Source organism: Geotrypetes seraphini, chromosome 13 (assembly GCF_902459505.1).
Source record: "Geotrypetes seraphini chromosome 13, aGeoSer1.1, whole genome shotgun sequence".
Lineage (NCBI taxonomy): Eukaryota > Metazoa > Chordata > Amphibia > Gymnophiona > Dermophiidae > Geotrypetes > Geotrypetes seraphini.
The window spans coordinates 54208331-54234958 of record NC_047096.1 but is presented as its reverse complement, the minus strand read 5'-3'; the positions used below and the strand labels follow the sequence as shown (position 1 = coordinate 54234958).

The 26628-nt window shown below is 40.7% G+C and overlaps 1 protein-coding gene across 4 annotated transcripts in view; it reads right to left on the bottom strand.

Annotated features, from left to right (window-relative positions):
• DDX25 (DEAD-box helicase 25) overlaps positions 1 to 26628 on the bottom strand; it is a 158103-nt gene that overhangs the window by 42852 nt on the left and 88623 nt on the right. For all 4 annotated transcript variants that reach the window (XM_033919190.1, XM_033919191.1, XM_033919192.1 and 1 more), the window contains 2 exons: positions 6683 to 6860; positions 4325 to 4562 (listed from right to left, as the gene is read on the bottom strand). In XM_033919190.1, coding sequence (XP_033775081.1) covers positions 4325 to 4562; positions 6683 to 6860 — 416 coding nt within the window. The remainder of the gene's footprint in view (positions 1 to 4324; positions 4563 to 6682; positions 6861 to 26628) is intronic.

The following is a 26628-nucleotide window of genomic DNA, read 5'->3' as shown; positions in this document are numbered from 1 at the left end:
ACTCCACACTCCATGACCAGTGATCCAGACAAGATTGAAAACTAGGAATCAACCCTGAGCCCAACTCGGTGACTTGGCCCACAAACCTACAGCCGGTCCTGCGAGCTATCGCAAAGAAAACATGCATACCAGTGGGGAAATTGGGATTGGCCACAAACTCCATAAATGGAGAGGGGCCTGTCGAACCCCCCACTACCATTCGCCACCAACACCACACGCTTAACAGGGGTCTAAGCAAAGAGGCGCAAGCCCCAACTCCACTCCACAAAACATTAAACATCGATGCCGGAGCAGCCAGCAACTGCCAGAACCCTGGCGGTGCAAACTTGGATGCACCAGAAGAAGGTGCTGTGCCTTTTGAGTGATTCAGTGTTTGTAACGTCGGGGAGGGGCGGAGTGCTCTCCCACGCCTGAGGAAATCCTCCTGACTGCTCCCGGTCCGGCAAGTGGGTGAGTTGGCAGGGCCAAAGTAAAAAAGAAAATTAAATGAAAAATTCAAACTTTCCCACTTAGCCTTCCAACTGGCTCTGCGGTTGTGGCATCGGGGAGGGGCAAAGTGCTCTCCCACTCCCGAGGAGATCCTCCTGACTGCTCCCGGTCCGGCGAGTGGGTGAATTGGCAGGGCCAAAGTGAAAAAGAAAATTAAAGGGGCATGGCTTGGAGCGCGCACAAAATGGAGGAGTGATTGCGACGCTCCTCTGACCCGAGCAACAATTTGAAAGATTTCAGAGGTTTCGCTACTCTTTCGCTTACTGGCAGTATTGATCCTTGTGTGACGAGGCAATCCAAAAATGAGTCGGCTTTTGTGACAGGAGGCGCGGTGAAGCGCCAGAAACAAGATCTATTGCTGCCGTCAAAGGTATTTCTTCCGGGAGATGAAACGGAAGTTTTAAATAAAAAAGAAATGATGGCTGAGTTCCAATGTTTAAAACAAATGCTGCAAGACACCGCAATCAGTATTACTGAAGTGAAGGAGGAGATGTCAAATCTGAACCGGCAAATGGAGTTAACTAGTAAACGTATGACAACGTTAGAAGATAAAGTGGAGAGATTAGAACTCTCTGAGAGGCGCTGTAAAACTGACAGTTTATCTCTGCAGGATTTAAAAAGACAACTGGAAGATTATGAGAACGGAGGCAGAAAGAAGGAAGAATATAAAAATTATTGGATTAGCTGAAAATTTGGAAGGGGGTAATGCTGTCCAATTTTTAGAAAACCTTCTCCCTAAGCTTCTACAGTTAAACTTTAAACAACCCCTTGAAATTGAACGAGCACACAGGATTCCATTAAAACAGTCAGGGAATCAAGTAAAGCCAAGACCTTTGATCTTCAAATTACTGAGATTTCAGCAGGCTTTAGATATTTTGAAATTAGCCAAAGCTGACAGACACTTAAATTATAAGGGATCCAAACTGTTGTTTGTGCCTGATTTTGCCAAAAATATAGCAAAACATGAGGAAACAATTCCTTATGTTGAGACCTCAATTGAAGGAGAAAGGTTTTAAATATGGTTTATATTACCCAGCAAAAATGAGGATATCAAGTGGCGACAAATCATCATTCTTTGAAGATCCGGAGAAGTTAAAAGACTTGTCAAATTCTGAACCAATGTCAATTTAGCACAAATCTTCATTGGAAAACTTGGACAATATATTTGTCATATGGATGCTTGAGAGTTCAATTAACAAATATTTTATTTAAGGTATAGTGAAGAGTTTGACTGGCAGTTCTCTTAAGAGACTTTTCTCATGGTTAAGTCAGAGGAAAGTGAAATTCATCTGGATCTACACTCTGTCATGCTTATAGGAGTAGGCATAAAGGAAATAGCTGATTTTAAGATCTGAAGAAGTAATGGAAAAGTATTCCGAGATGTACTGAGTCTGATCGCTTTATGAAAGATTTCTTATATTGAAATGGATCCAGTCTGAATAGTATGAAGTAAAAGTTAGTTTGTACAAGAAATTGTGAAAAAAACCTCCTCAAAATGAGTGACATTTTACAGATGAAAACAACTTAGAGAAGGATCAAATGACCAACTAGGAATTGGGAATTCATTTGTAATGCAGCACAAGATATTTTGGGTATTAGTTTTGGATTAATTCTAATATACCTATCTTTTAGGAAATGTGACATAACTGATATTGGTTATAAAATGATCTTTTAGCAATGATATTGAAGGAGGGTATTTACATGTTATTGAATTATTATTATTAGAAAAAAAAGTTGATCTGTTTGGATTTAATATTTAATGGATCAGATGAAAGGTGCAATGGAGTCAGTACTTTAATTTTTTGGGAGGGTTATTGTAATTTTATCTGATTCACAAGAAATTTTCAAAATATCAATTATCTCAAAATGGTTGAAATTTTGATTTGTGATGTGGTTTTATGGAATGATTAGCCGATATTTACAGGATTTTAGTAAAAGGAAAAGTAAAGAGGATGGAAGGTAAAAAAAAAATATATATATATATATATATATAAAAAGAACAGATGATATTTATTTACAATGTATTGGTTTAATAAGAATATGATTTTATTCTTTAGATCTAAGGTTCTAAAAGTCAGAAATGAGTTTAATGCATAAGGTTTAACTAAATGGTAAAAGTAATCGATGTAATATGAGTTTTACTGTGCTTAATGGATAAAATGGATCTGATAGATTGATGAAGATTTAAGGGTTATTTGATGAATATGGTTATTTAATAAGAAGATTATATATTTCTTTATTTGGTAAATGAATACAAAATTTTAGTCATAATGATAAAATTTGTAGTATAAAGGCTGGTTTTAATTGTATAAGTTATTAATTGATTTTTATGAAAACTTCTATACTAGGAAAATCAATTTATAATATAGCAAGGGTATTTAAATGAGATTATTTGTTGCATAGAGTATTATTGATACTTATCTTATTTATATATATTTTATGAGTGATGAATGTTGCCTGGGGGGTTATTGTTATTACTATTCCAATGTGTGGTCCAAGGCTATCAATTTGGAGGGGGGAGGGGGGATGAGGGAGGAGGGATTTTTTAAGATATGGGGTGGGTTGACAGGGAATGAAGGGAATATTGAAGATCAAATGAATTTTTTATGGTTTATTTTTTGTGTAATGGTGTCTAATCATACTAATTTTAATGAATTTGGTTATCATCGATGGATCATTCATTTAGTAATTGATGGAGATTAAGATATTTTCCTTAAATGTTAATGGCCTTAACCATCAAATAAAAAGGAAAAATATGTTAGTGTTCCTAAAGAAGCAATACGCCGATTTGTATTTTATTCAAGAGACACACTTATTGATAGAATCTAAAAAATTGGAAGGGGGTTGGGTTCGACAAAATTTTTTTACCCCGGCAGTTGGTAAGAAGGCTGGGGTGGCAATACTAATAAATTAATTGTTTATTGGAAAACCATGTTGCCCTTTCGTATGACACAATTTTATTTGGAACTTGTATGAGATTAAAGAGTCAAATTTCGTCAAATAATAATAAGCTGTTATTAATAATGACAGGAGTTGCCAGTCAGCATATCACCAACAATTGGAAAGATTACACAAGGCTAAATTACACTTTCTGGTGGAATTCGCTCTGCCATATATATAAGATGGAAAGAATATTTGCCATACAAAAAGGGAATTATAATAATTTTAAAAAGATTGGGGGGCCATTGATAACATATTATAATGATTAGACACATTTTTTGCACAAATAAACAGGATGTTTTGATGGAAATGGGGGTTTATAATTATATTACTGAATTTGTTGTATCCTTGAATATATTATTTATATAATATACTTGAATGTTGTTGGATAGGGAGGGTGGGGAGGGGCTTAAATTTATTTATTTGAGATAATAGGAAAGATTTTCAAGTGTTCTAAATGCATTATTTGTTATATTATTGTGCACTTGCTGTGAGATATTAAAATGAATAAGGATTTTGAAAAAAAAAAAATTAAATGAAAAATTCAAACTTTCCTACTGAGCCTTCCAACTGGCTCAGCAGTTGTAGCGTTGGGGAGGTCCTCCTGATTGCTCCCGGTCCAGTGTCTGTTGCACTAGAAGGAGATGTTACGTGCAGACTGTGAACTGCATAAAGCATGGCCTAGGAGTGCAAGTTCCCTGAAAGGTTTAAGTATTGCTCTCATTGTTCAGTAGTCCATTACAAAAAAGAAAGTCTGCATGTCCCTGAAAAGTAGTTCTATACACTTTGCCCACTGTTCCTAAATGAATTATTTGGGATTTCTCTTTTCTTTTTTAAGTCAGCTTGGGGCTTATTCTTCACCCCCATTAAACTGATAAGGGCAGAAGCAGCTTACCTGACAAAAAATTATAGCCTGAGCAATGGTAATGATACCATATATGTTGGAGAGAGCTCGATACTTCTGTTCTTTGTTTTCACATGGGTCAAAAAACTGTCGTATATTATCCAGAGTTAGCTCTTCCTTGCGTAATTTTATTATGTTGGAATCAGGGATAAGCCGAGTGGCAAAAAGCCAAACAGAGTCCTCAAATGTTGCTGAGAATAGGAGCATCTGACAGAACTTCGGCAGATTTCTGCAAGATAAAAAGCAACCACATGAATCAGCAAAAGCTCTAAGCTACCACTATACTTAGGGATATTTAAACACTTCTATTATAACGTCTGGGGAAGACTTTTTCATCTACTGGAAGGTTCCATGCACACCAACACTAAATATTTTAAAAATGAAATTTATCTTCTACACAACTACTACTACTACAATCCATTCAGTCGTGTCCAACCCTTGGATACTCTGTAGGCTAGTCCTCACCATGTCTCCCTGTTTTCCACTGCTTCTTTCAATTACTTAATGTTCATTCCCATGTGATTCTTGATGACATCCAGCCCTGCTTCCTTTTAACCACTGACCATTGTGAGTAGCACCTCATTTTGTAGTAAATTCACCCTAATCATTTGTCCAAAATAGGTCAGTTTGTCTGATAATCTTGCCTTCTAGGGACAACTCTGGGTTTATATGATGAAGAACATCTTTATTGGTGATCTTAGCTGTCCAAGTGATTTGTAGAAGTCTTCTCCAGCATCACAGCTCGAAGGCTTCAATTTTTGTTCTACTGCTTTCTTGAGTGTCCATGTCTTACAGCCATATGTCTCGATTGGGAACACAATGACAGTCTTTGTTTGATGGTGACTGAGATATCCTTGCACTTCCATATCTGGTCTATGCTCACAATGACTGCATGCTCCAGTGCTAATAGACACTTGATCTCTGCTGTTGAACCGCCACCGTGATCAATGAGGGACACATCTCTCTCTCTCTCTCTCTGTCCTTCCATGAGTGCAACTTTTCTTCCGCTCTCCTCCACCCCTATTGGCAATATGTCTCCCTCTCTCTCTCTCACTGTCCATCTGTCTTGAGAGATCTAGGCATCTTTCCCACCCCCTCTACTGCCACATTCAATATTTCTCCCTCTCTCATCCCCCAGATCATGTGCATTTTTCACCATTGCCCATTTCTCCTTTTATCACCCCTCTCCAGTACAATGCCACATTTCTCTCTCCATTACTATGTCCAACATTCCTCCCCCTTGCATCCCCTTCAATCTGACCTCTACACCACCATATCCAACATTTCTCCCTCTCATCCTTCTATTCCCCATGCATCTCTACCTCATTCCTCTCTCTCTATGCCCAATTTTCCTTTCTTCCTTTCCCTATGTGCACCATCTTTCACTCACACACTCATGCCCATCAATTCTCCCTTTCTATTCCCTCCCTTCTGTGTCCCATGTTTATGCCCCTTCCCTTCCTTCTATGTCAAGTTCGTGCCCCCACCCTCCCTGCCTTCCAGCTTTGTCCCAAAATTAAGTTGCACACCATGGATCCCTGCCTGCCTGGCCCACCCAAACCCCCCTCCCCCAAAGCAGATCTGTCCACAGAAGCCACAGGCGCCGCCGAGGATCCCTGTCCGCACATGCTGAAGCATCTGCCTGCCTGTCCGCCGTACCACCCCCCCACCCCCGAAGCGGACCCTTTTACTTTGTTGGAGCTGGACTCTCTCCATCCTCCCCCAGCAGCAACTCCATGCAAGGATGGCATGTGCAGCGATTCACACGCTGCATGTGGCTGTCCCTCAAGCCTTCCCTCCAACGTCAATTCTGACATTGGAGAGAAGGTTCCGGGTCAGCTACGCAGCGTGTGAGTCGCTGCCTGTGCCCTGCATGGAGTGCTACTGGGAGGGAGCCAGTTCAGCTCCTACAAAGTAACATGATCGACTTTGGGGGTGGGGAGGTAGTGCAGCGGGCGGGCAGACAGGCAAGCAAGCAGGGAGGGATCTCTGGCAATGGCATCAGCACAGGGTAGGCAGGGAGGGATCTGCGGCCAGGCCGCATACCACCAACAAGCGGCCCACATACCCCCAAAGGAACGCCTACTGCGTGTTGAGAAACACTGTTCTATACAATGCTCATGTGAAAGCAACTTTTAATAGATTCAAGATTTTGTTAAAAAGCTTTAATTTTTAAAGAGGCTTTTGATACCAATTTGGATGATAAAAATAGGGTCTTTAACCCTATATGTCTTGTCTGTCTAAGTTAGATTGTAAGCTCTTATGAGCAGGGACTGCATATGCCTTTCAGCACGTGAGAAGAAGTAGTAGTAGAATAATAATAATAATAATAATATCTGCAGGCATTACCTTTTGATACGCACACTCTGGTCTGCATAACCCTGGGTGCTAATCATCACATCTGCTTCATCCAGAACAAACACTGAGATTTTCCTCATGTCAATCAACTGTAGTTTAAAACACCAGTCTAACATGGATCCTGGAGTTCCAATAATGATTTGGGCCGCAATGACAGAACCTTTAGAAGCTGTGAGAAAGCCACCTGTTACTAACATCTAGCCAGAAGAATAGAACCAATATCTTCTAAATTTTTAAAACAATGTTACAAGGCACAGTATCCAACAAAAAAAGTCATGAGGCAGACAACACCTCACTTTCTGCTTCAAGATAGCCAACTACAGCAGAATCTCAGTTATCCGGCATCCATGAGGATTAGTGGATACCAGATAACTGTTTTTCTGGTTAACAGAGAGTGTTAGAAACCTTGTCTAACAACAGTCAATTCCTCCCCCCCTTCCACCCCGAAGCACCAGTGGTCCTGAGCCGCAAAGCCTTCCTCCCTCAAGCCCCAAAGTGGCAGAAGCAGGGGCAGTCCTGAGCCGCAAACTCCCTTCCCTCTCTCTTTTCCCTTCCTTATCAGAGTGCACCTGATCAGCAGGAGGGAGCCTCAAAAAACACAGTTACTTACCGTAACAGGTATTATCAGGAAACAGCAGGCAAGATATTCTCACATATGAGTGATGTCATCCACGGAGCCCGGTATGGATAGTGTGAAAAGTGAACTGTCATTTTAAATTTTTTAAAGTGCTCATGACTATCCGCACCTCAAATGCACAACTGCCTTCCCGCCCAAAGGGGCTCGAGGTACCTCAGTTCTGTACGAAAGCTAAGAAGCAAACCAGGGGAGGTGGGTGGGATGCGAGAATATCTGCCTGCTGTCTCTGGATACCTGTTACGGTAAGTAACTGGGCTTTATCCTTGGACAAGTAGGTAGCATATTCTCACATATGGGACTCCCTAGCTTACTGCAATGGGATAGAGGGAGAGTTGGTCATTAAGAGGATAAATTTAATAATACTGCTTGGCCGAAGTGACCATCTGTCTGGAATAAGTGACTGTGAGAACTGAGGACCAAGTAGCTGCTTTGCAGATTCCATCAATGAGAGTGGAACGCAATAATGCACCTGAAGCTGAAGCTCAGACCTCGTGTGTTACACAACCTCCGAACTGCAGTCCAGCCTGAGCATAGCAAAATAAAATACAGGCCGCCAGCCATAAGAAAACAATTCTTTTGGATACAGGGTGGCCCAATCTGTTAGGATCAAAGGAGATGAACAGTTGAGGAAATGTTCTGTAAGGTATGGAGAGCTGTTACACCAGGATAAGAATGAGATTTTGGAAAGAAAACTGGAAGCACAATCGATTGATTGAAATGAAATTCTGTAACCACTTTTGGTAAGAATTTAGAATGGGTGTGTAGGATTATCTTGTGGTAGAATACCGTAAAAGGTGAATCCTACACCAACAACTGAAACTCTCTCATGCGATGTGCAAAAGTGATAGAAATTAAAAATACCACTGTCAAAGTGAGATATTTAAGATGAGCAGAAGACATTGGTTCAAATGGAGGTTTCATCAGTCTGGTGAGACAGTAAGATCTCAAACCACTGGAGGCGGCTTAAAAAGGTGGCTTAATATTGAAAAGGCCTGTCAAAACCTGGAAACAAGAGGATGCGCAGCCAGAGATTTATTGTTGACCTGAACATGGAAAGCACCGATAGTACTCAGGTGGAATCTGACTGAAGTGGTGTTAAGACCTGAGTTGGATAAGTGAAGTAAAATAGGATGAAGAATCAAGATGGTGAAGATTACATCATGCTGAAAACCATGTCCACTTCCGTTGGTAGCACTGCCACGTGGAAGGTTTTCTGGATGCAGCTAAAATAGCTAACAGGAACAGAGAGATCAGCATCTGTTGAGGTCAAGCTGAAAGGTAGCAATGCAAAAAGAGACCCTCAACTCTGAGTGAGAAGAGACAGAAAGATCTGCAGGGTTATTGGATCTTTGATCGTGAGCTGAAGTAGAAAGAAGAACCATAGTCTGGGCCACCGAGGAGCTACGAGGATCATGGTGGTCATGATCAGCGTTTTGAGTATGACAGGAATTGGAGGAAACACAGAGGAACTTGTCCATCCCATTCAGAAGAAAAGCATCTGCCTCCAGACAATGATGGAACAGAACTGAAGCAGTTTGTGATTGCTGAGGGACGTAAATAAGTCACTCACTGAGAAAATATCTGATGTAAAGATCTTGGATTGGAGTGTCCAATCATGGAGCCAAAGATATCTGCTGAGTTTACTGGCAAGTGTATTTTGTGCTCCTTGAACATAAGACAGCTTTGAGGAAGATGATTTGAGCAATTGCCCAATTCCACATCTCCTCAGCTTCTTGACAGAAAGAGAGCCCACCTTGATTGTTTATGTACATATTGCGACTTTATTGTCGACATGAACAATGAGGACAGGATTGGATATATTGTTGAAAAGTCTTCAGAGCATTTCGAATCGCTCTGAGTTCCAAGTGCGTTTTGTGGAACTTCTGTTCTTGAGCAGACTAGTGACCATGTATTCTGACACCATTCAGGAGAGCTCCCCAAGCATATATGGACGAGACAGTGGTCAAAACTTTCTGATGTGGTATTTGAAACACCAGCCCTTTGCAAAGATTTGACAAATTTATCTACCACTGAAGAGATTGAAGAAGTGATGTGACTGCAATTTTCTGAGAGAATAGATTGAGACCACTGAGACACCAGGGACCACTGAGCTGCTCTGAGATGAACATGTAGGGGGGTAGCGTGCACTGTAGACACCATGCAACCTAATAGGATCAGCACTGGACTGAGATGGATTGCAGATGATAGACTTGACCGCAAAACAGAACAAATGTTTCTGACTTGCTGAGGTAGGAATGCCCTGAGTTGAATTGTGTCAAGCAGGGCCTCTATGAAGTATAATGGTTGAGAGGGATTTCAAAAAGCTGACTTCAAACCCAAATTGTTTACTGTAGTGCTGTGAGCTGTTAAAGCTGCTGCCACTACTACCCAGTAATAAACTCTCTTGGGAAAGAGGCCAGGCTGAAGGCAACACTTTGTATTGAAAATGTTGAAGGTTTATCTGCAACTGCAGTTGTAGGTCTCAGAGGTCAGGTGGACATAGACCGTGCATCTAGAATCCCTGATGATTCTGAAAAGAGGAAACTACCCCTATGACATGCAGTTGAAGCAGAGCCAGCATTTGTTAAAGAAGAAGGGCATCTGCTAAGGCCTCACTTTGAAATAAGGTATAGTGATGAAATGAAGAAGTAAGCATCGTTGATAACTTTAAGAACCCACAGGTGTCACCAGAAATCAGCATTGTAGAAGACCTCAGATTGATTGAAGAGTGAAAGAGAGAGAAAAGAGCGCTGCTCTTCAGAGGTACATGAAAAAAGGCTAAGCATGTTCAGAATGAGCTGCTTGAGGTTGCTGAGGCTGCTGTTAGTTTGCTGCTTTTGTGGCAGCAGCCAAGATGTAGAATTATATCACCCCTGATATGACTAGGAAGTACTTTGTAGTATTCAAAGCATTCTAATTCCCTTCATGTTGTGATAAGTTGCACATGGCCATCACAATGGTACAAGACACTGCTAGCCATACTAGGCATCTCATAGTCCCAGACATTGCACAAGGTCTAGATGACCTCAAAAGCATCACAGGCTGACCTTGCTACATATTTGTGAATTTGATGACATACCGCAAAAACAACCACAGTTAGTCTAAGCAATTTACAATAATATATTAAAAACAAAAAAATTTAAAAAGACATAATGGAGGCAATAAACAAAAATACAACCAACATACAAACAAAAATGGGTACAAGGGTATAAAGAAAGGGAAGGTTATAATACAAACAAAAACAAGTTGGGGAAGGGAAGGAGTGCAACAAAAGGGAAGGAAAGTCATAGTGAAATTCTGCCCAAACAATTAACGATATAAGCAAAGAAGTCAAGAATAAATGGTGATCCATAGCATGAGTAAAGTAAGGAAAAAGGTCAAGAGTGGAAAGTCAAAGAAAAGCAGTATGACTTCAATTGTGCCTTAAAAGTCGCAAAAGATTTTTCGCTGCGGAGGTAGTAGGGTAAGGAATTCTAAAGGGTGGGAGCCATAATGGAGAAAAAGGAATTCCTATGAAAATCTAGAAATATTTGCCGAAATGAAGGGACAATCAGTAACTGTTGCTGAGAGGAACATAATGTTTTTTGTGGTGAATATGGGACCAGAAAACTGTATAGGAAAGGAAGACCACTAGATAGTATATGGTGAGTGAGAATGTTGTATGTGAAAGGAATATGATAAGACACCGGAAGAATATGTTCTGATTTTAAAAGTGGTGTAACGTGATCAATCTTAGAACAGTGGTACAGTAATCTGACTGCAGTGTTCTGAACTAACTGAAGCCAGTGCAATTGATATTTCGGAAGACCGATGAGAATGGCATTACAGTAGTCAAGTTTGGACAAAACTAAAGAATGCATGAGAGTACGAAATGAGCTAGGTTGGAGAAATGAGCGAAAAGATCAATGGCGAAGAGCATAGAAAGAAGAGGATACCACCTTAGAGACATGTGATTTTAGTCTTTAGTGAAAATTTTAAAGGCGCTCCTATCATAGTGAAATTTAGAATATTATCTAAAATTTTTTTTGAAGAAAAGAACACTACTGCAATTTTTTGGGAATTAACCTTAAGCTTGTTTATTGTAAGCCAGTCTGCAATAGTGTCCAGTTTTACTGAGATAGATGAGTACGATGCAGGTGAATGAGTTTCTAGTGGAAGAATAAGCTGGATATCGGCTGCATAAATATAGAATGTGAATCCTAGAGACTGTATAATAAAGGTAAGAGCATTGAGAAAAATATTAAAAGAGTAGGGCCTAAAATAGAACTCTGTGGAACACCAGATTTCACAGGATAAGAACGAGAAAATGTAGAGGAATAATTGACTGAATACGTGCGATTAGTCAAGTATGATCTGAACCATTGGAGAGCATGACCTGTATGTCTTCCAGCTTATGTCTTCCAAACGGTGGAACAGTATATCGTGATCCACTAGATTGAAGGCCGCTGACATGTCCAGGGAAAACAACCACAACCACTATCCAGTATTTGCCTCAATATGATTTAATAATCCCAGAAGGTTATGCTCTGTTGAATGGTTTGACAATGATGTAAGACATTTATTTTTGTAAGAAAATCCGTCAATTGAGAAGCAACTGCTTTTTCTACAATCTTAGAAACAAACATGAAGTTGGAAATGGGCCTATAGTTAGCTATAATGTTTGGATCCAAACTGTGGGACTCCAGAAGTGGAACAACTGATTTTTTCCAGTCTGAGAGAAAGTCGCTGGTAGAAAGACTATTATTGACCATAGAAACATAGAAACATAGAAATAGATGGCAGATAAGGGCCACGGCCCATCTAGTCTGACCACCCCAATGACCCTCCCCTACCTTTCTCTGTGAATAGATCCCACGTGTCTATCCCATTTGGCCTTAAAATCAGGCATGCTGCTGGCCTCAAGAAGCAGATCAATGATACGTAATAAAAATGAAGCAGGAACAGGATTGGTTGGAGGTGATATGTGTTTCAGATTAGTAATTATTTTCTTCAAGGAGGTGTTTGTTTGACGATTAAAAGAACTGAGTGAAGTATCAGGCATCAGAGATGATGAAGATGAAAAGTCATAAGCTTGGGAACTAGCGACATGGTTAATGCTTGTAGAGGACGTAGGAGAAGAAGTAGCGTGCACTAGGGAATCTTGTAGGCTGTTGATTTTGTCATGAAATCCTAATGCGAATTCTTCAGCAGCGAGAGTAGCTGATGGGGTAGAAGTAGGCGATTTTGAAAGAGAAGTTAATAGCCGATAAAGATAGGAAGAATTAAGGTCTCACTTTAAAATGTTTGCAACATGTGCAAATACTGTTGTGAAGTGTTTTTAAAATTCTGAAAAGTAACATTTGAAGGATTTCGCCATCAAGAGCATTCAGTACTGCGCAGTTGGAGGCGTAAGAGAGTTAGACCTGGATGGTACACAAGGCTGTGAATATCTCTGTTTAGGAGAAACTATGCGTAAAGGGGCAGAGTCATTAAGAGCAGACCTGAGAGTCATATTCCAAGCGAACAAGACGTATAACTGTCAGGAAAAGATTCACAGTTCTCAAAGAATGTATCAGGAGTAAGAGTCTTTAGTTTCCTAATTTGTCTTACTGGGGAAGGTATGGAGGTAGAAAAAAATTCAGAGTTTGCAATAGTATATGAAAATTGCAATATCTGACCAGGGAATTGGAAGAACAGCTAGAGTAGAGAAAGCAGAAACTGAAGTTTGAAAGGATAAGATAATATCAAGAAGATGACAAGCAGTGTGTGTGGATCCACTCACAAGCCGGTGAAATGAAGAATCATTAAGAAAGTGCAAAAAGCATTTGCTAAAGCATCAGACAAATCATCACAGTGTATATTCAGGTCTCCCAAAACGAGACCTGAATATACCAAAGGATTGGTTGAAGTAAGATGAAAGCTGATAAGTTCCTGCATAGCTGTCAGGGATAGACGAGTTACTGGTGGTGGATTATAGATAAGAAATCACATCATTGGGGAAGGAAAAATAATTTTTAAAGTCAAGTGTTCTAAAGTTTCAAGTTTATTAAAAAAAAATTTTATACCGCTTAATCAAATTTCTAAGCGGTGTACAGAAATAAAAAGTGTCTTAAGAACAAATTAAAATTAAATTACTAAACAAAACCAGATTAGGTTAGTAAACACATACAAACATATATACTAACTACAAACAATTAGGGAAGAAAGGCGAGAACTACAATCTTAATGAAAAAGAGCACAATTAAGGGAAAAACAATAGGTAAGTGTAAAAGGCTATAAAACTGGTTTTAGTCCTTAAAAAGACAGATGTTATCCAAAAGCATCTTGGAACAAGAATGTTTTTAATTTTGCTTTAAACTGCTTTAGTACGGACTCGATTCGTAAATGATTAGGCAGCAAACTCCAGAGAGAGGGTGCAGTGACAGTGAAATTGTTGGATCTCAGCGTACTGATTAATTTTAATGATGGTACCACAGATGAACAAGAAGAACTATGGTCCTGAAGAGAGGCTGTGATTTTAGAAGAAATCAAAAGTGCTAAACCGCCACCCTACGTTGTTTACGGTGGCAGCAGGAGGACATGATTGTTATAGGAGAGTCTCGTCACCAGGAGTTAACTAAGTTTCTACAAGAGCAAAAATATCAGGGCATTCTTTGTCCAGGATAGAATAGACCAAGTAAGTCTTAGACTGAAGAGAGTGAACATTAAGACTTACAAACTTCACTATAGAGTTTAACACGCTGTCGGACTGGTATAAATTGGGGAGGTCCTGGAGGCCTGCAGGGTTTTTGACCTCCATGGCTGAGGCTTGGAGCTCTGAGTTGGGTGAGGAGGTCACCATTGATGACTTGACTTTGTGTTTTGATGAGGGTTCTGGGGCTGCCCCTAATGTGGCTTTGCAAGAGATTCATCTTAAGATATTACACAGGGCTTACATTACCCGGAGTACAGGGTGTGCCATGGGCCTGTGGCCGGATGCTTTTTGCCCATGCTGCCCTGCTCTCCGGGGTACGATGGTGCATCACTTCTTGGAATGCTCTTATGTGGGCTCTTTGTGGGTCTCTGGAGTGGTCTTATAAGACTCTGCTGTTTGGTGTCACGGGACCCCTAGTTGAGTCTGGTATTGCCGAGCCTTCGCGACGCTTTGTACTGATAGCTCTGGGGCTTACCAAAAAGCTTATTCTGCAACACTGGGTGGGAGAGGTGCGCCCTACGATTCAGCAGTGGCAGGCTTGTATGTCCTAGATGGCCAATTGGGAGCGCCAGCGCAAGCGGGGTGCCACTGGATGGCAGTCAGTGGCTTATTTGGACTGTTGGAGTTCTTTCTAATGCGGGTCATTTTCCTAGGATGCAGGGGGAGGGGTTGGGGTGGGTGGGAGGGGGGATTTCTGTATTTCTGTATAAAATTTGGACTTTGCATGGGAGTTCTCTGTATTTGGCCTGCTTGATTCTTTGCTGGGTAGTAATGTTCACTTGTATTGTTGTTTCTTTTGTGGTGATTCTGGATTGACCGCTATATATTTCTCCTGTGCTTTGTTCCTTTAATAAACATATATTAAAAAAAAAAAAAAAAGACTTACAAACTTCAGCTGTAGTGGCTCAGAGATAGTCAAAAGAAGTTTGAGGTCATTTTGAGGCGATAGAGAAATTGTGGTAAGAGACCTTACTCGCAAGCAGAAAAATGTCTTACCCTGAGTAATGTAGATCTGCGACCCCATAGGAATAGGAATGTGAGACAGAAGACAAACAGTACCATTCAGAAGAGATGCTTGATGAATTATCCAAGATTTCCCTGATCTACTCTTTACCTTCACTGGAAATGACCAGATATCTTCCTTTGTAACCCTCCTATAACTCTTTTGTAATCCGCTTTGAACCGCAAGGTAATGGCGGAATAGAAATCTCTAATGTAATGTAAAGTAACATCTCCAAATCCAAAGGCGTATTTTTCTCTACTTTTCCAAAAGTAACTCTCAACTATCCAATTAGCATTGATTCATGCCCTATTCAACTCGACAATAAATCAAACTCCTAGGAGTTATTATTGACGAAGATCTCAACTTTCATCACCAAATCAGCAGTCATTCAGAAGTGTTTTTACAAACTAAGACTTACCCGTTCTATCCTTTCTCTATTAGATCCCCCTCCATCAACATTCTGATTCACTCTTTTGTTATCTCCAACACGGACTACTGCAATACCTTGTATCAAGGTATTACAGAAAAGGAAATTAGCTGGCTTCAACAAAAAACACTGCAGTCAAACTCATCTACAAAGCTAAAAAATTTGAGCTTATGACCCCCCCTCTTGTTCAAAGCCCACTGGTTAAATGTTCATCGCATCACCTACAAAACAATTCTGTTAACATTTAAAACCAAGCAGTCCAACTCACCTGCATTCATCGACAAACTTCTCATTCCATATGCCCCTGCCCGGAATCTGTGTTCCATTACTCAAAATCTACTTTCTGTCCCCTCTATTTGCGAATTATTTCTTGACTCCACCTGCAAAACTATTTTCTCAGTCACTGCCCCCGCTTTATGTAACGCCCTTCAGTCGGATCTTAGACAAGAAACATCTCTTGAAAAGTTCAAATCTAAACTAAAAACATTCCTCTTCAAAGACGCCTAACCATTCTGACTTGCCTCATTCAATAAGAGCCCTAACAGCTTTTACCCCTTCCTAGTGTGTTAATCCCCTCCCTCTCTTCCCTCCCTTTTAGATTTTATTTTATCTTTGTATTTAAGCTCTCATCTTTTCCCACTTGGTACCAGTAAGTCTATATGTTATGTCACCCTCTCTATTTTTTAGTTTTTTATATTTTAATATTTGGATTATTGTAAACCATTTAGGTTTGCTTTTGTTAAACAGTATATCAAAGATTAGATAAACTTGGAAACTTGCTAAACAAAGAAACAAGAAAAACATATAAAAGGAGACTTTGGAGATGCACGAAGGAGCATGTTGTGCAAATTGGCTCATGCCGCTGAGGAGACAGACTTTAAAAGGCACCAGAGTGCGAGGTCAAAGCCAGGCAATTTCCTTATCAATTGCTTTAGATAAACGGACACATAGAAAGTGTAAGAAAGGATTCTGGTCACCAGCATAGAATTTTGATAAAGGTGATATCCAAATTTGTCCAAAGTACAGCCTTGACGCTCTAGAGGCACTGAGAAATAAATTCACATAATTGGAATATTTGTTAAGGGTTGATTCCTGCAGTAATGAGTGATGTGGGCCATCAGACTCTGGACAAGAATGAGTCCACTGTTCTTGGAGTCACCATGATACTTAAAGGCATGTTCCAATTTGTTGAGAAGCGTCTCAGTAAGCCTGCCATATAACGGCAACCTTAGAAACTCTTTCGGAGACTCATCATAGAACACGCACGTATAAACTCAGCGTTAGGTTCAGTGTCAGCTTCCAATTTAACAGGTAGGGAGGGCTGTGCCCAACTGCCCAAAATATCCAAGAAGGAAAGATCCACATAAGATCTTCTCCTAAAAGGCAGTTCCTGTAACAGTTCAAAAGGAATGCTGTAAAACTCAGGCTTATATAAAGTAAGTTCACCGTCTGAGTCCAATTGGAAATTTGAATTATAGAGAAGTTCATGTCTTCAAAAACTCTTATAATGTCCTTGGTACTGATCAGATTGATGAGCATCTCTCGTTCGGTCTTGTTCAGTCAGATGCATAAGATCGACATGATGAGAAAGGATGATACCTCAGCTTGGAACGCCTTGTTGAAGAAGAGTGTCAACGCTTTGAACCAGTGGATCGAGTTTTCGATGGAGAATGTCAACCTCGGAGAAGATTGATGAGAAGTAGCAAGATGCTCCCAAGGATAGCCAACACCGGTACCTTGAAGCCTCATAGCATTATGCTTAAGTGGGCTGGTACTGAGGGAGTTGATGCTAGCAGCGGCATTTTGTGCAAATTAAGCATATTATCGAACTCCCTTTGGAAGAACTCGAGTGTCTCCCCAGAAGACATGCACTGGTACCAATAGTACAAAAGATGGTACCTTCGGTGCAGCAGGGTGCAGCAGGTTGTCTCAGAGAGGGAACCTCGATGAGTGCACCGCATGAAGGAGAAACAACCTGTAAAGGTGAAGAACGATGGTCTGCATCAAAGAACTCAAAGCCGTTGAGACTTATGACGACTTAAAAGAATGCACCGGTACACTTATGGCCCAACAGCCAGTACCAACAATACAGCAGGTTGCCTCGAAGTGGTTGACCTCGATGAGGATATATGCCATGAGGGAAAGACAACCTGTGATGATGAGGAGCGTAGGCGTCTATGTTCGGTCTGCACCAAGAGACTCGATGCTGTCAAGACCTGCAGCACTAGGAGGTATGCATCAATACTGATGGCTCAACAGCCAGTACCATCGGTGCAGCAGGTTGTCTTGAAATGGATGACCTCAATGAGGATGCATACCTTGAGGGAAAAACAACCTGCGAAATTGGGGAGCGTGGTGCCGTCAATTGGGTTGCATCAAGAAACTCAATGCTGTAGAGACCTATGACGTTTGCTGGGAAGTGGATGCTTCTGAGCTGGCTCCCCCGATCAATGCAGAAGCTTTTGATATTGATGGCCGAGAAGATTTGGTGATATCCATGATTGTGCCGAACAACTGCTCCTGCTAAGTTCAACAGGTTTTAAGAGAATGTGATTTGAAGAGGAACATAGAGTACAAGTCCTCAAGTGAAGTTCGGGGTCTAAACTCTGAAGACATCAGTTTTGAGAGTCGGCTACAGAAATAGACTGCTAGCAAAAACCACCGTTTTTGGTTGGGATTTTTTTTTTTAACCCATCAAAGATTTTGACATGAAACGGGAAAAAAGAAAATAAAAGTCCTCTCTACTCACTTGTCTTTTACGAAAGGAAATAAAAACAAATGAAAAAAGAAGAAAATTATGCGAAGCAGGAAGGCAACGCCGACTGAATGGAGTTCAGTCAAAAACGGACTTCTTTGCTCAGTGGAAAACAAAGAACTGAGGCACCTCGAGCCTCTTTGGGCTGGAAGGCAGTTGCACATGCGCAGTGCGGATAGTTGCAAGAACTTTAAAAAATTTAAAGTGATAGTTCACTTTTAGACAGTCCATACTGGGTTCCATTGATGACAATACCCATATGTGAGAATATGTTGCCTGCTTGTCCTAGCATAGAAGGCTGCTCATGGCCAGCTTTGGCAGGGCCTTTACTCTGATGTGTCGGAAGTGACGTGTTAAGAGGAAAGGCCCTGCCGGGGCTGGCTGCTACTAGCCTGTTTTGAGACTGCCTCCAGCTGACTGGCCTCACTCAGGTAAGGAATGGAGAGAGCGAAGAAATTCATGGCTTAGGACTGCCGCCTGCTTCTGCCACTTTGGGGCTTGAGAGAGGAGGGAGGACAGACTTTACAGCTCAGGACCACTGCTGCGCTGGTGCTTCGGAGTAAGAGGGAGGGTGGGGGGGTTCATAGCTGTTTCAGGGCTTGAATGAAAGAGAGAGGATGAATTTGTGGCTCAGGATGCTGCCACTTAGGGGGACTATTTTTTTCCCCCCCCACTGGCAATCTTTTTGCTGGATGTTTGAGAGCCCTGGTTAGCCAAGAGCCGGTTAGCCAAGACTCTACTATATTAACAGTGCTTTCTACCTCTTGCCCTCTGAATGTGTTCAATTAGTACCAGAATGGTTGCCAAATTTCTACACCATAAGCTGTCCAGTCAACAATTTCACTAGTTCTCATAAGTGGTCAACAAAATTTTCATGTGATTTAAGAAAAAAATGTAATATGAAAGGTGTGCATTTCAGTTTAAAATGGAACTTTTTTGATCTGTAGTTCCTTCTTAAAAGTCTTATTCCTGAGTCATTTTGTTATATTATTCTTTATTTTTATACAAATTATTGAAAAGTTGAAAATAAAGACCATGCACGTTGCACATATATTAAATCTACAAAAGTGAAGTGGATAAATATATAAATATCAATAAATAATTTGATCCACTTAATCAGCTGAGAGTATTATCTCAACGAAAAAAGCACCTCAGGTTTGTTCTGGCAGGGCATAAATGCTCAAGCCCACATCATCATTCTGTGGAGAACGAACAATTGCCGCTAAGCTTGTTTTTAAATATGGGACTGAGATGTTGTCTAGCAATATTAGCAAATGTGTAATTAAATTAGTCCGTGGCATCTCATTTATAGCCAACGTTTCACGATATACAACCGTTTCTTCAGGGCTTCTTGACACCCACTTTCTTCACACAAATCTGTGAAAAAATAATGTAAACCTCTCTCACACATCCTTTACAATCACAAACCAATTTAAAAGGAAAAATAGTACAAATTGCTCATTTCATTGTTTGCTTGCACGATCTCACCAGCATCCTGTTTACAACGCGGCTTCTCAGAAAGTTTTAAAAAAGAGATTCACCAATCACTTAACTCTACGTCACTGCTAAGGAGAGAGTTTGGACTGCCTTCATTGGATGACAAATACAGCCAAGATTGTACTGAATTGGTTCTCCGGAATTGTGACAAACTCAATTGTTCAAAACAAAAGCGATTCCAATTAGTAGAAGTAATACCAGTCTATATTCATGTTCAAAACTTCAAATCTGTCGGAGCTACAGATCCCAGCTCATAAATCCAACGCTGTTCTCGTTGTTGTAAATATAATTGCCGATTTCCTCCACGTGCATCCTGTTCTAAATGATCTATTACATAATATGTCAATTGAAAGAAATCATGGTTAAAATCTAAGTGTTGAACCATAGGGGCTTGTGTATTTTGCCTGCCCAATGCACTTCTATGTTCATTCAACCGGACACGTAGTTGCCTGATGGTCTGACCCACATACACGTTCAGGCACGGGCAAACAATACAGTAAACTACATAATCTGTAGTGCATGTTGTCCGGTGTTTAAATGCATATACTTTTTGGTTTACTGGATTCACAAATTCAGACGATGTTACCATGATAGCACAATTCATACAATTCCCACATGCAGTGTGTTGAGGCTTCTCTATATTGCCTACTCTAATAGCTCTTAAGACTTCAGGGCTGAGTTTATCCTTCAAGTTTGCACTCCTTTTATAGGCTAGACGCAGCTCACATTCAGTGAAAGGAGGCAACATTCGAAGTAAGGGGCAATGTTTATGCAAAATTCTGCCTAGTTGGTGGGATTTCTCATCAAATTTGACTGTACAGGTCATTAATTACTTTATCAGTGCACTGTGGAGTTTATTCAGAAACATCAACTCTGTTTTCATATAGCGCTTTTTGTATGCTTGATGAATCACTTTTTCTGGGTAACCCCGTTGTCTTAATCTATTCTTCAAAATCTTTGATTATGTTTTATATTCTATCACAGTGCTGTATCGAAAAATCTGTGATACTGGCAAGTTCTTTTTTAAATGAGGAGGGTGAAAACTCTTAAAATGCAGGAATGTATTTTATCTGTTTCCTTCCTATGCACTGTGGTATCCAATTCATTACCCACACATTTCCACCTCTCCCCCCCCCCTAATGTTTTTCCATTTATGGTTCTCTCCTGCACTCTAAAAATATTGAATTGTAGTTCTGCCCTTTTTTTACCTAATGTCTCGGTTGGTCTGTAAGTCTGTTGGTCTTAACTATTGTTTTAAAATTTTTAAACGTTATGTTAAAATAAATGGGGTTTTTTTTTTCAATGTTGCAAGTCGCTTAGTAAAAATTAAATTAAGCGACTCATCAAATTAAAATAAACTTGAAACTTGCAATCGAGGGCGCCATGGTAGCTCTCATGGCCACCACCATTTTTTGTTTATAATATTTACCGAACATAAAGAAATTCTCACACACAGCTATTTTAGCCAAATTGACTAAAAATTCAGTCGGAACTCTTGGTTCATCCTCCCGTTGATCAAGATAGTGACCCAATATCTGTAAAGCCTCTTCCTGTGGAATTACTGTATATAGTGACTGAACATCAAGAGTCACCAGCCAGACTTCATCTGACTCCAACAACTGAAGACTGGTTATTCTTTTTAAAATAATCCATAGAATCCCAAATGTAAGAGAAAGTATCTTTCACACAGGGTTGTAAAAAATAATCTAAAAAATTGGACAGGGGTTCTAAAAGAGAACCACAGCTTGACACAACAGGTCTGCCCGGAGGAATCAATCTCTTATGTATTTTTGGGAGGGTATAAAACACCGGACACTTAGGACACTCAGTGATTGTTAAATATCCTTTTTCTACACCCTCTTTTGTTAAATCTTCTATTTGTTTTCTTATAACCATAGTAGGATCCACTTCTAACAACTGATAGTCTTGCTCATTATGCAACTGTATATCTCTAAAGTATAATCACCTTTAGTTTGTAAGACAATAGCTTATCGGCTTTTTTAATGATGATATCAGGATCTTTTTCCAAACCTCTTATAGCTTTTTGTTCTTCTTTATCCAAGTTATGGATCAACCTCTCGGGTTGAAGGAAAGGTGAGTAGTGGAGTCCCTCAGGGTCCGGTGCTGGGGCCGATCCTGTTCAATATGTTTGTGAGTAACATTGCTGAAGGGTTAGAAGGAAAAGTGTGCCTTTTTGCAGATGATACCAAGATTTGTAACAGAGTAGACACCGAAGAGGGAGTGGAAAATATGAAAAAGGATCTGCAAAAGTTAGAGGAATGGTCTAATGCCTGGCAACTAAAATTCAATGCAAAGAAATGCAGAGTAATACATTTGGGGATTAATAATCGGAAGGAACCGTATATGCTGAGAGGTGAAAAGCCGATATGCACGGACGGGGAGAGGGACCTTGGGTGATAGTGTCCGAAGATCTAAAGGCGAAAAAACTGTGTGACAAGGCAGTGGCTGCTGCCAGAAGGATGCTGGGAAGTATAAAGAGAGGTAGCCAGTAGAAGGAAGAAGGTGTTGATGCCCCTGTACAGGTCATTGGTAAGGCCCCACTTGGAGACCGTATCTAGCAAAGAATGTAAGAAGACTTGAAGCGGTTCAGAGGAGGGCGACAAAAATGATAGGAGGCTTGCACCAGAAGACGTATGAGGAGACTGGAAGCCCTGAATATGTATACCCTAGAGGAAAAGAGGGACAGGGGAGATATGATTCAGATGTTCAAATACTTGAAGGGTATTAACGTAGAACAAAATCTTTTCCAGAGAAAGGAAAATGGTAAAACCAGAAGACATAATTTGAGGTTGAGGGGCGGTAGATTCAAGAGCAATGTTAGGAAATTCTACTTTACGGAGAGGGTGGTGGATGCCTGGAATGCGCTCCCAAGAGAGGTGGTGGAGAGGAAAATGGTGACTGAGTTCAAAGAAGCGTGGGATGAACACAGAGGATCTAGAATCTGAAAATAATATTAAATATTGAACTAAGGCCAGTACTGGGCAGACTTGCACGGTCTGTGTCTGTATATGGCCGTTTGGGGGAGGATGGGCAGGAGAGGGCTTCAATGGCTGGGAGGGTTTAGATGGGATGGAGTAGGATTTAACGAAGATTTCGGCAGTTGGAACCCAAGCACAGTACCGGGTAGAGCTTTGGATTCTTGCCCAGAAATAGCTAAGAAAAAAATTTAAAAAATGTAAATTGAATCAGGTTGGGCAGACTGGATGGACCATTCAGGTCTTTATCTGCCGTCATTTACTATGTTACTATGTTGCATTTCCATTTTTCTTATGTCTGTTAGTACTAGCTCCTTCAATGCTTTCAAAAGAGGATCAAGAGGAGTTGGAGGAAACCAAGTTGAGTGAGGTCTAAACTTCATGATCTCTTCTTGTGTCTCATCCACAGTGTGGAACAAACATTTCAAATGTAACAACCTAATAAATTTCTCAATATCAACACGTGTCTGGAATGAATCATGTTTATATGTGTTTACAAAGAATAAACCCTTAAGCGGGGCTCGTTGTTCAACTTCAGTGAGTGTCCGTGGAGTTAAATTAATGACTACTTCCTCTGTCCCCTGTGAAAAACCTATTTCTGGGATCATATTTGGACTCCTCGATATTGTGCTGTTCTTTTTCCTCTTCCTCTCTTTGTGCCTTGCTGTAAAAAAGCCCTCTGTCTCTCCTTCCCCAAGGTATCACCACTTGCCACCAAACTAGAGGATCCATCAAACGCCACTGTTTTGTTACTCACATTCGGGGCACCTGCCTGTTACTTCTTTTCCATGAATAAACCCCATCAGCTTAGCAGCGACATGGAGGTGAGTAATTGGTGAAATCTCTTTTTTAAAACTTTCCGAGAAGCCGCTTTGTAACAGGACGCTGGTGAGATCATGCAAGCAAACAATGCAGTGACTATTTTTCCTTTTAAGTTGGTTTGTGATCGTAAAGGATGTGTGAGAAAGATTTACATTATGTTTTCACAGATTTGTGTAAAGAAAGTGGGTGTCAAGAAGCCCTGAAGAAACTATAACATGAAATGTTGGCTATAAATGAGACGTCACGGACTAGTTTAATTACACATTTGCTAATATTGCTAGACAAAATCTCAGTCCCATATTTAAAAACAAGCTTAGCGGCAATTGTACGTTATACATATATTCCATTTTCAAAAATCTTTTGACGTCCATGCTTTACAGTAGTTCTATAAGTTGTGTTATCTATGCTGAACTCTGATAAGGAAGAACACAGCAATATATCTTAAACTTAAAATTCAAAATAAAAGAAATGGCCCAAACTGGCTTTGAGTAAAGGAGAAATTAGATCTTACCTGCTAATTTTCTCTCTTTTAGTCCCTTTAGACCAGCACAGATAAATGGGTTTATGTTCCTCTGCCAGCAGGTGGAGACTGAGAACAACTGAATTCTGACAATAGTATAAGAGGGCTGTATAATCCCTCTGAAATCAGTCCTCGAATAGCCAAGCAGAAAGACAAATTTGCCTACCACATTGTTTTTTTTTATAGTTTTAAATCTTTGTTTTTCTTTGTTTCGGAGGAAATAGAAGAATGCATCTATTTCAGTGCCAATGGTCTACCAGCTAAACCAGCTGATCAGATATTGCTGCCTAGAAAGGCATGTCGGTACTCCCACATTAATAAAGAAAGAAAAAAATATATCACAGTAAAATGTGACTGAAAATCTGACTGAATAAAACCACAGGTGGGTTCTGTGCTGGTCTGGAGGGACTAAAAGAAAGAAAATTAGCAGGTAAGATCTAATTTCTCCTTCTTCAGCGTCCCTCCAGACTAGCACAGACCAAAGTAGTGTTCCTCACAGGCGGAAGCCCAGAAGACCCAACTTAAGGACATGTTCCCCATAAACCGCCTCTGGACATCCAGCCAATAGTGCCGCATGAAGGAATGCAGCAACAACCAAACTGCCATCCTACAAATATCCACCAGAGGCACCAAAGAACACCCAGTTTAGGAGGTAGCTTGCCCTCTTGTTGAATGAGCTTTACGAAACATAGGGACCAACCTTTTCTTTAGCAGATATGCTGAAGCAATAGCTTCCTTAATCCAGTGTGCAATCATGGCTTTTGAAGCTGCTTCCCCCTTTTGACAGCCACTCAACAGAACAAAGACGATTCAATGCCAGAACTCCCGAGTCCGCATCACATACTTTATATATGCAGAACTCTCAGGACATTCAACTTATGCAACTGCTTCTGCTCCAAAGAACAGTCCCAATCCCCCAGCACTGGAAGAGAGAGCGAGCTTGATTAACGTGAAAAGGCGATACCACCTTGGGAAAAAAGAAAGGAAGAAACTACAGGCTCCCTTGAAAACTCCAGAAAGGGAGCTTAACAATAAAATGCCTGTAACTCAAGAAAGCACCATGCCAACATGATATCTACTAAAAACACCACCTTCAGGGTTAAGTCTTTAAGCATACACGAGACCAAGGGTTCAAAAGGAAGAGCAACCAAGACAGACAACACCAGATTAAGATCCCAAGCAGGGGAGACATGTAGAGGACAAGATGGCGTCGGGGATAGACGCACTGCAGGAGCTCTCTTCCTGAGGCAAGGTATCGGCACACTGTTGCTTACCTATGTCGTTTTTGGGTATGGGCAAATGGAAAGGAATATCGCTTCCTGGTCCTCCAGCAGCCGTGACTCCGAAGCGGATGATATAAACTACGATCCAGGGACTAACTCCTCATGGTACCCAGGAAGTATATCCAGCTGCAGGAAGGATGCCGGTACAGGCAGATAAGCCCAGATCAACAGCGAGCCCCTCTCCAGCCCAGAGTTGGGAATCCCATAGAAACAGCAGTAAGTATGCTTTTCGAAGTGGAGGCAGAATTGTTGAGCTCTGGAGGTATGGCTGGGGAACCCCATTTGGTGCAAGAACCAGCAGAGAGTTTAACAACAGAACTCTTTGGAGTCTAGAGATCTAAGACAATCTGGGAAAGAGACCCTACAATATGGACAGATGGTGAAACCTGCTGTAATTAAAATGGAAGCTCTTTGGATAGCTATAGAAACCATGGACGCCAACCTGAAAAAAGCAGTATCGGCTTTGAGGAATGATTGTGGAAATATCAACTCCAAGGTGAAGTCTTGAAGGAACAGGCCGAGACTAGAGAATGACACAGGGGAAAATTTTATCACCGTTCCCGCCCTGTCCCTGCCCCATCCCCATGAGCTCGGTTCCCGTCCTCGCTTTGCAAACTGTCAGATCCCATCCGTATAAATCTCGAATAGTTATGATTTTATACTGAACTTATTTTATTAAAGTATAAAAAGAGACAACATTCTGTATAATTGTCATTTTATAAACACCAATAATACAGAGCAAGGATCAACAAAACCCCTGTCTCCCCTCCCTTTCACAAATATCCCCTCCAATATTGTGAAAAATGAACAAACCAAATTACTACAAAATGCTACATAGAAAAACCAAGCTAACGGAATACTTCAGTCACACATGTCAGGAACAGTGTTAGGGAAGTGCAACTAGGGCTACTGCCCCCTGGTCAGAGAGAGAGCCCTCAGCCAACTGGAAGCTAAAGAAGCACAGCCTGGGCTTTGCGGTTCCCAGTTATGTCTATAACCAGTTCTAGCAGGAAACATATTTAAAATCTGAAATATTCTAATCACAAAATATAAAATAAATTAATTTTTTTCTACCTTTTGTTGTCTGGTAATTTTATTCTTCAAATCACATTGGTCTCAGGCTTTGGTTTCCTTCCGTCTTCATCGTGGCATGGAGGCTCATGAAGGTAAAATATTTGCAGGAGGAGCTGGGAAGAAGATCCCGAGTCTGATACGAGCGTAATTTTTTTTTATCACAGGAGTAAGACTTTTCACCGTTTCCACGGGGCGGTGAAAGGTCTTTCCCCATTCCTGCAGTAAACCAATTGCAAACGTCTCCATTCCT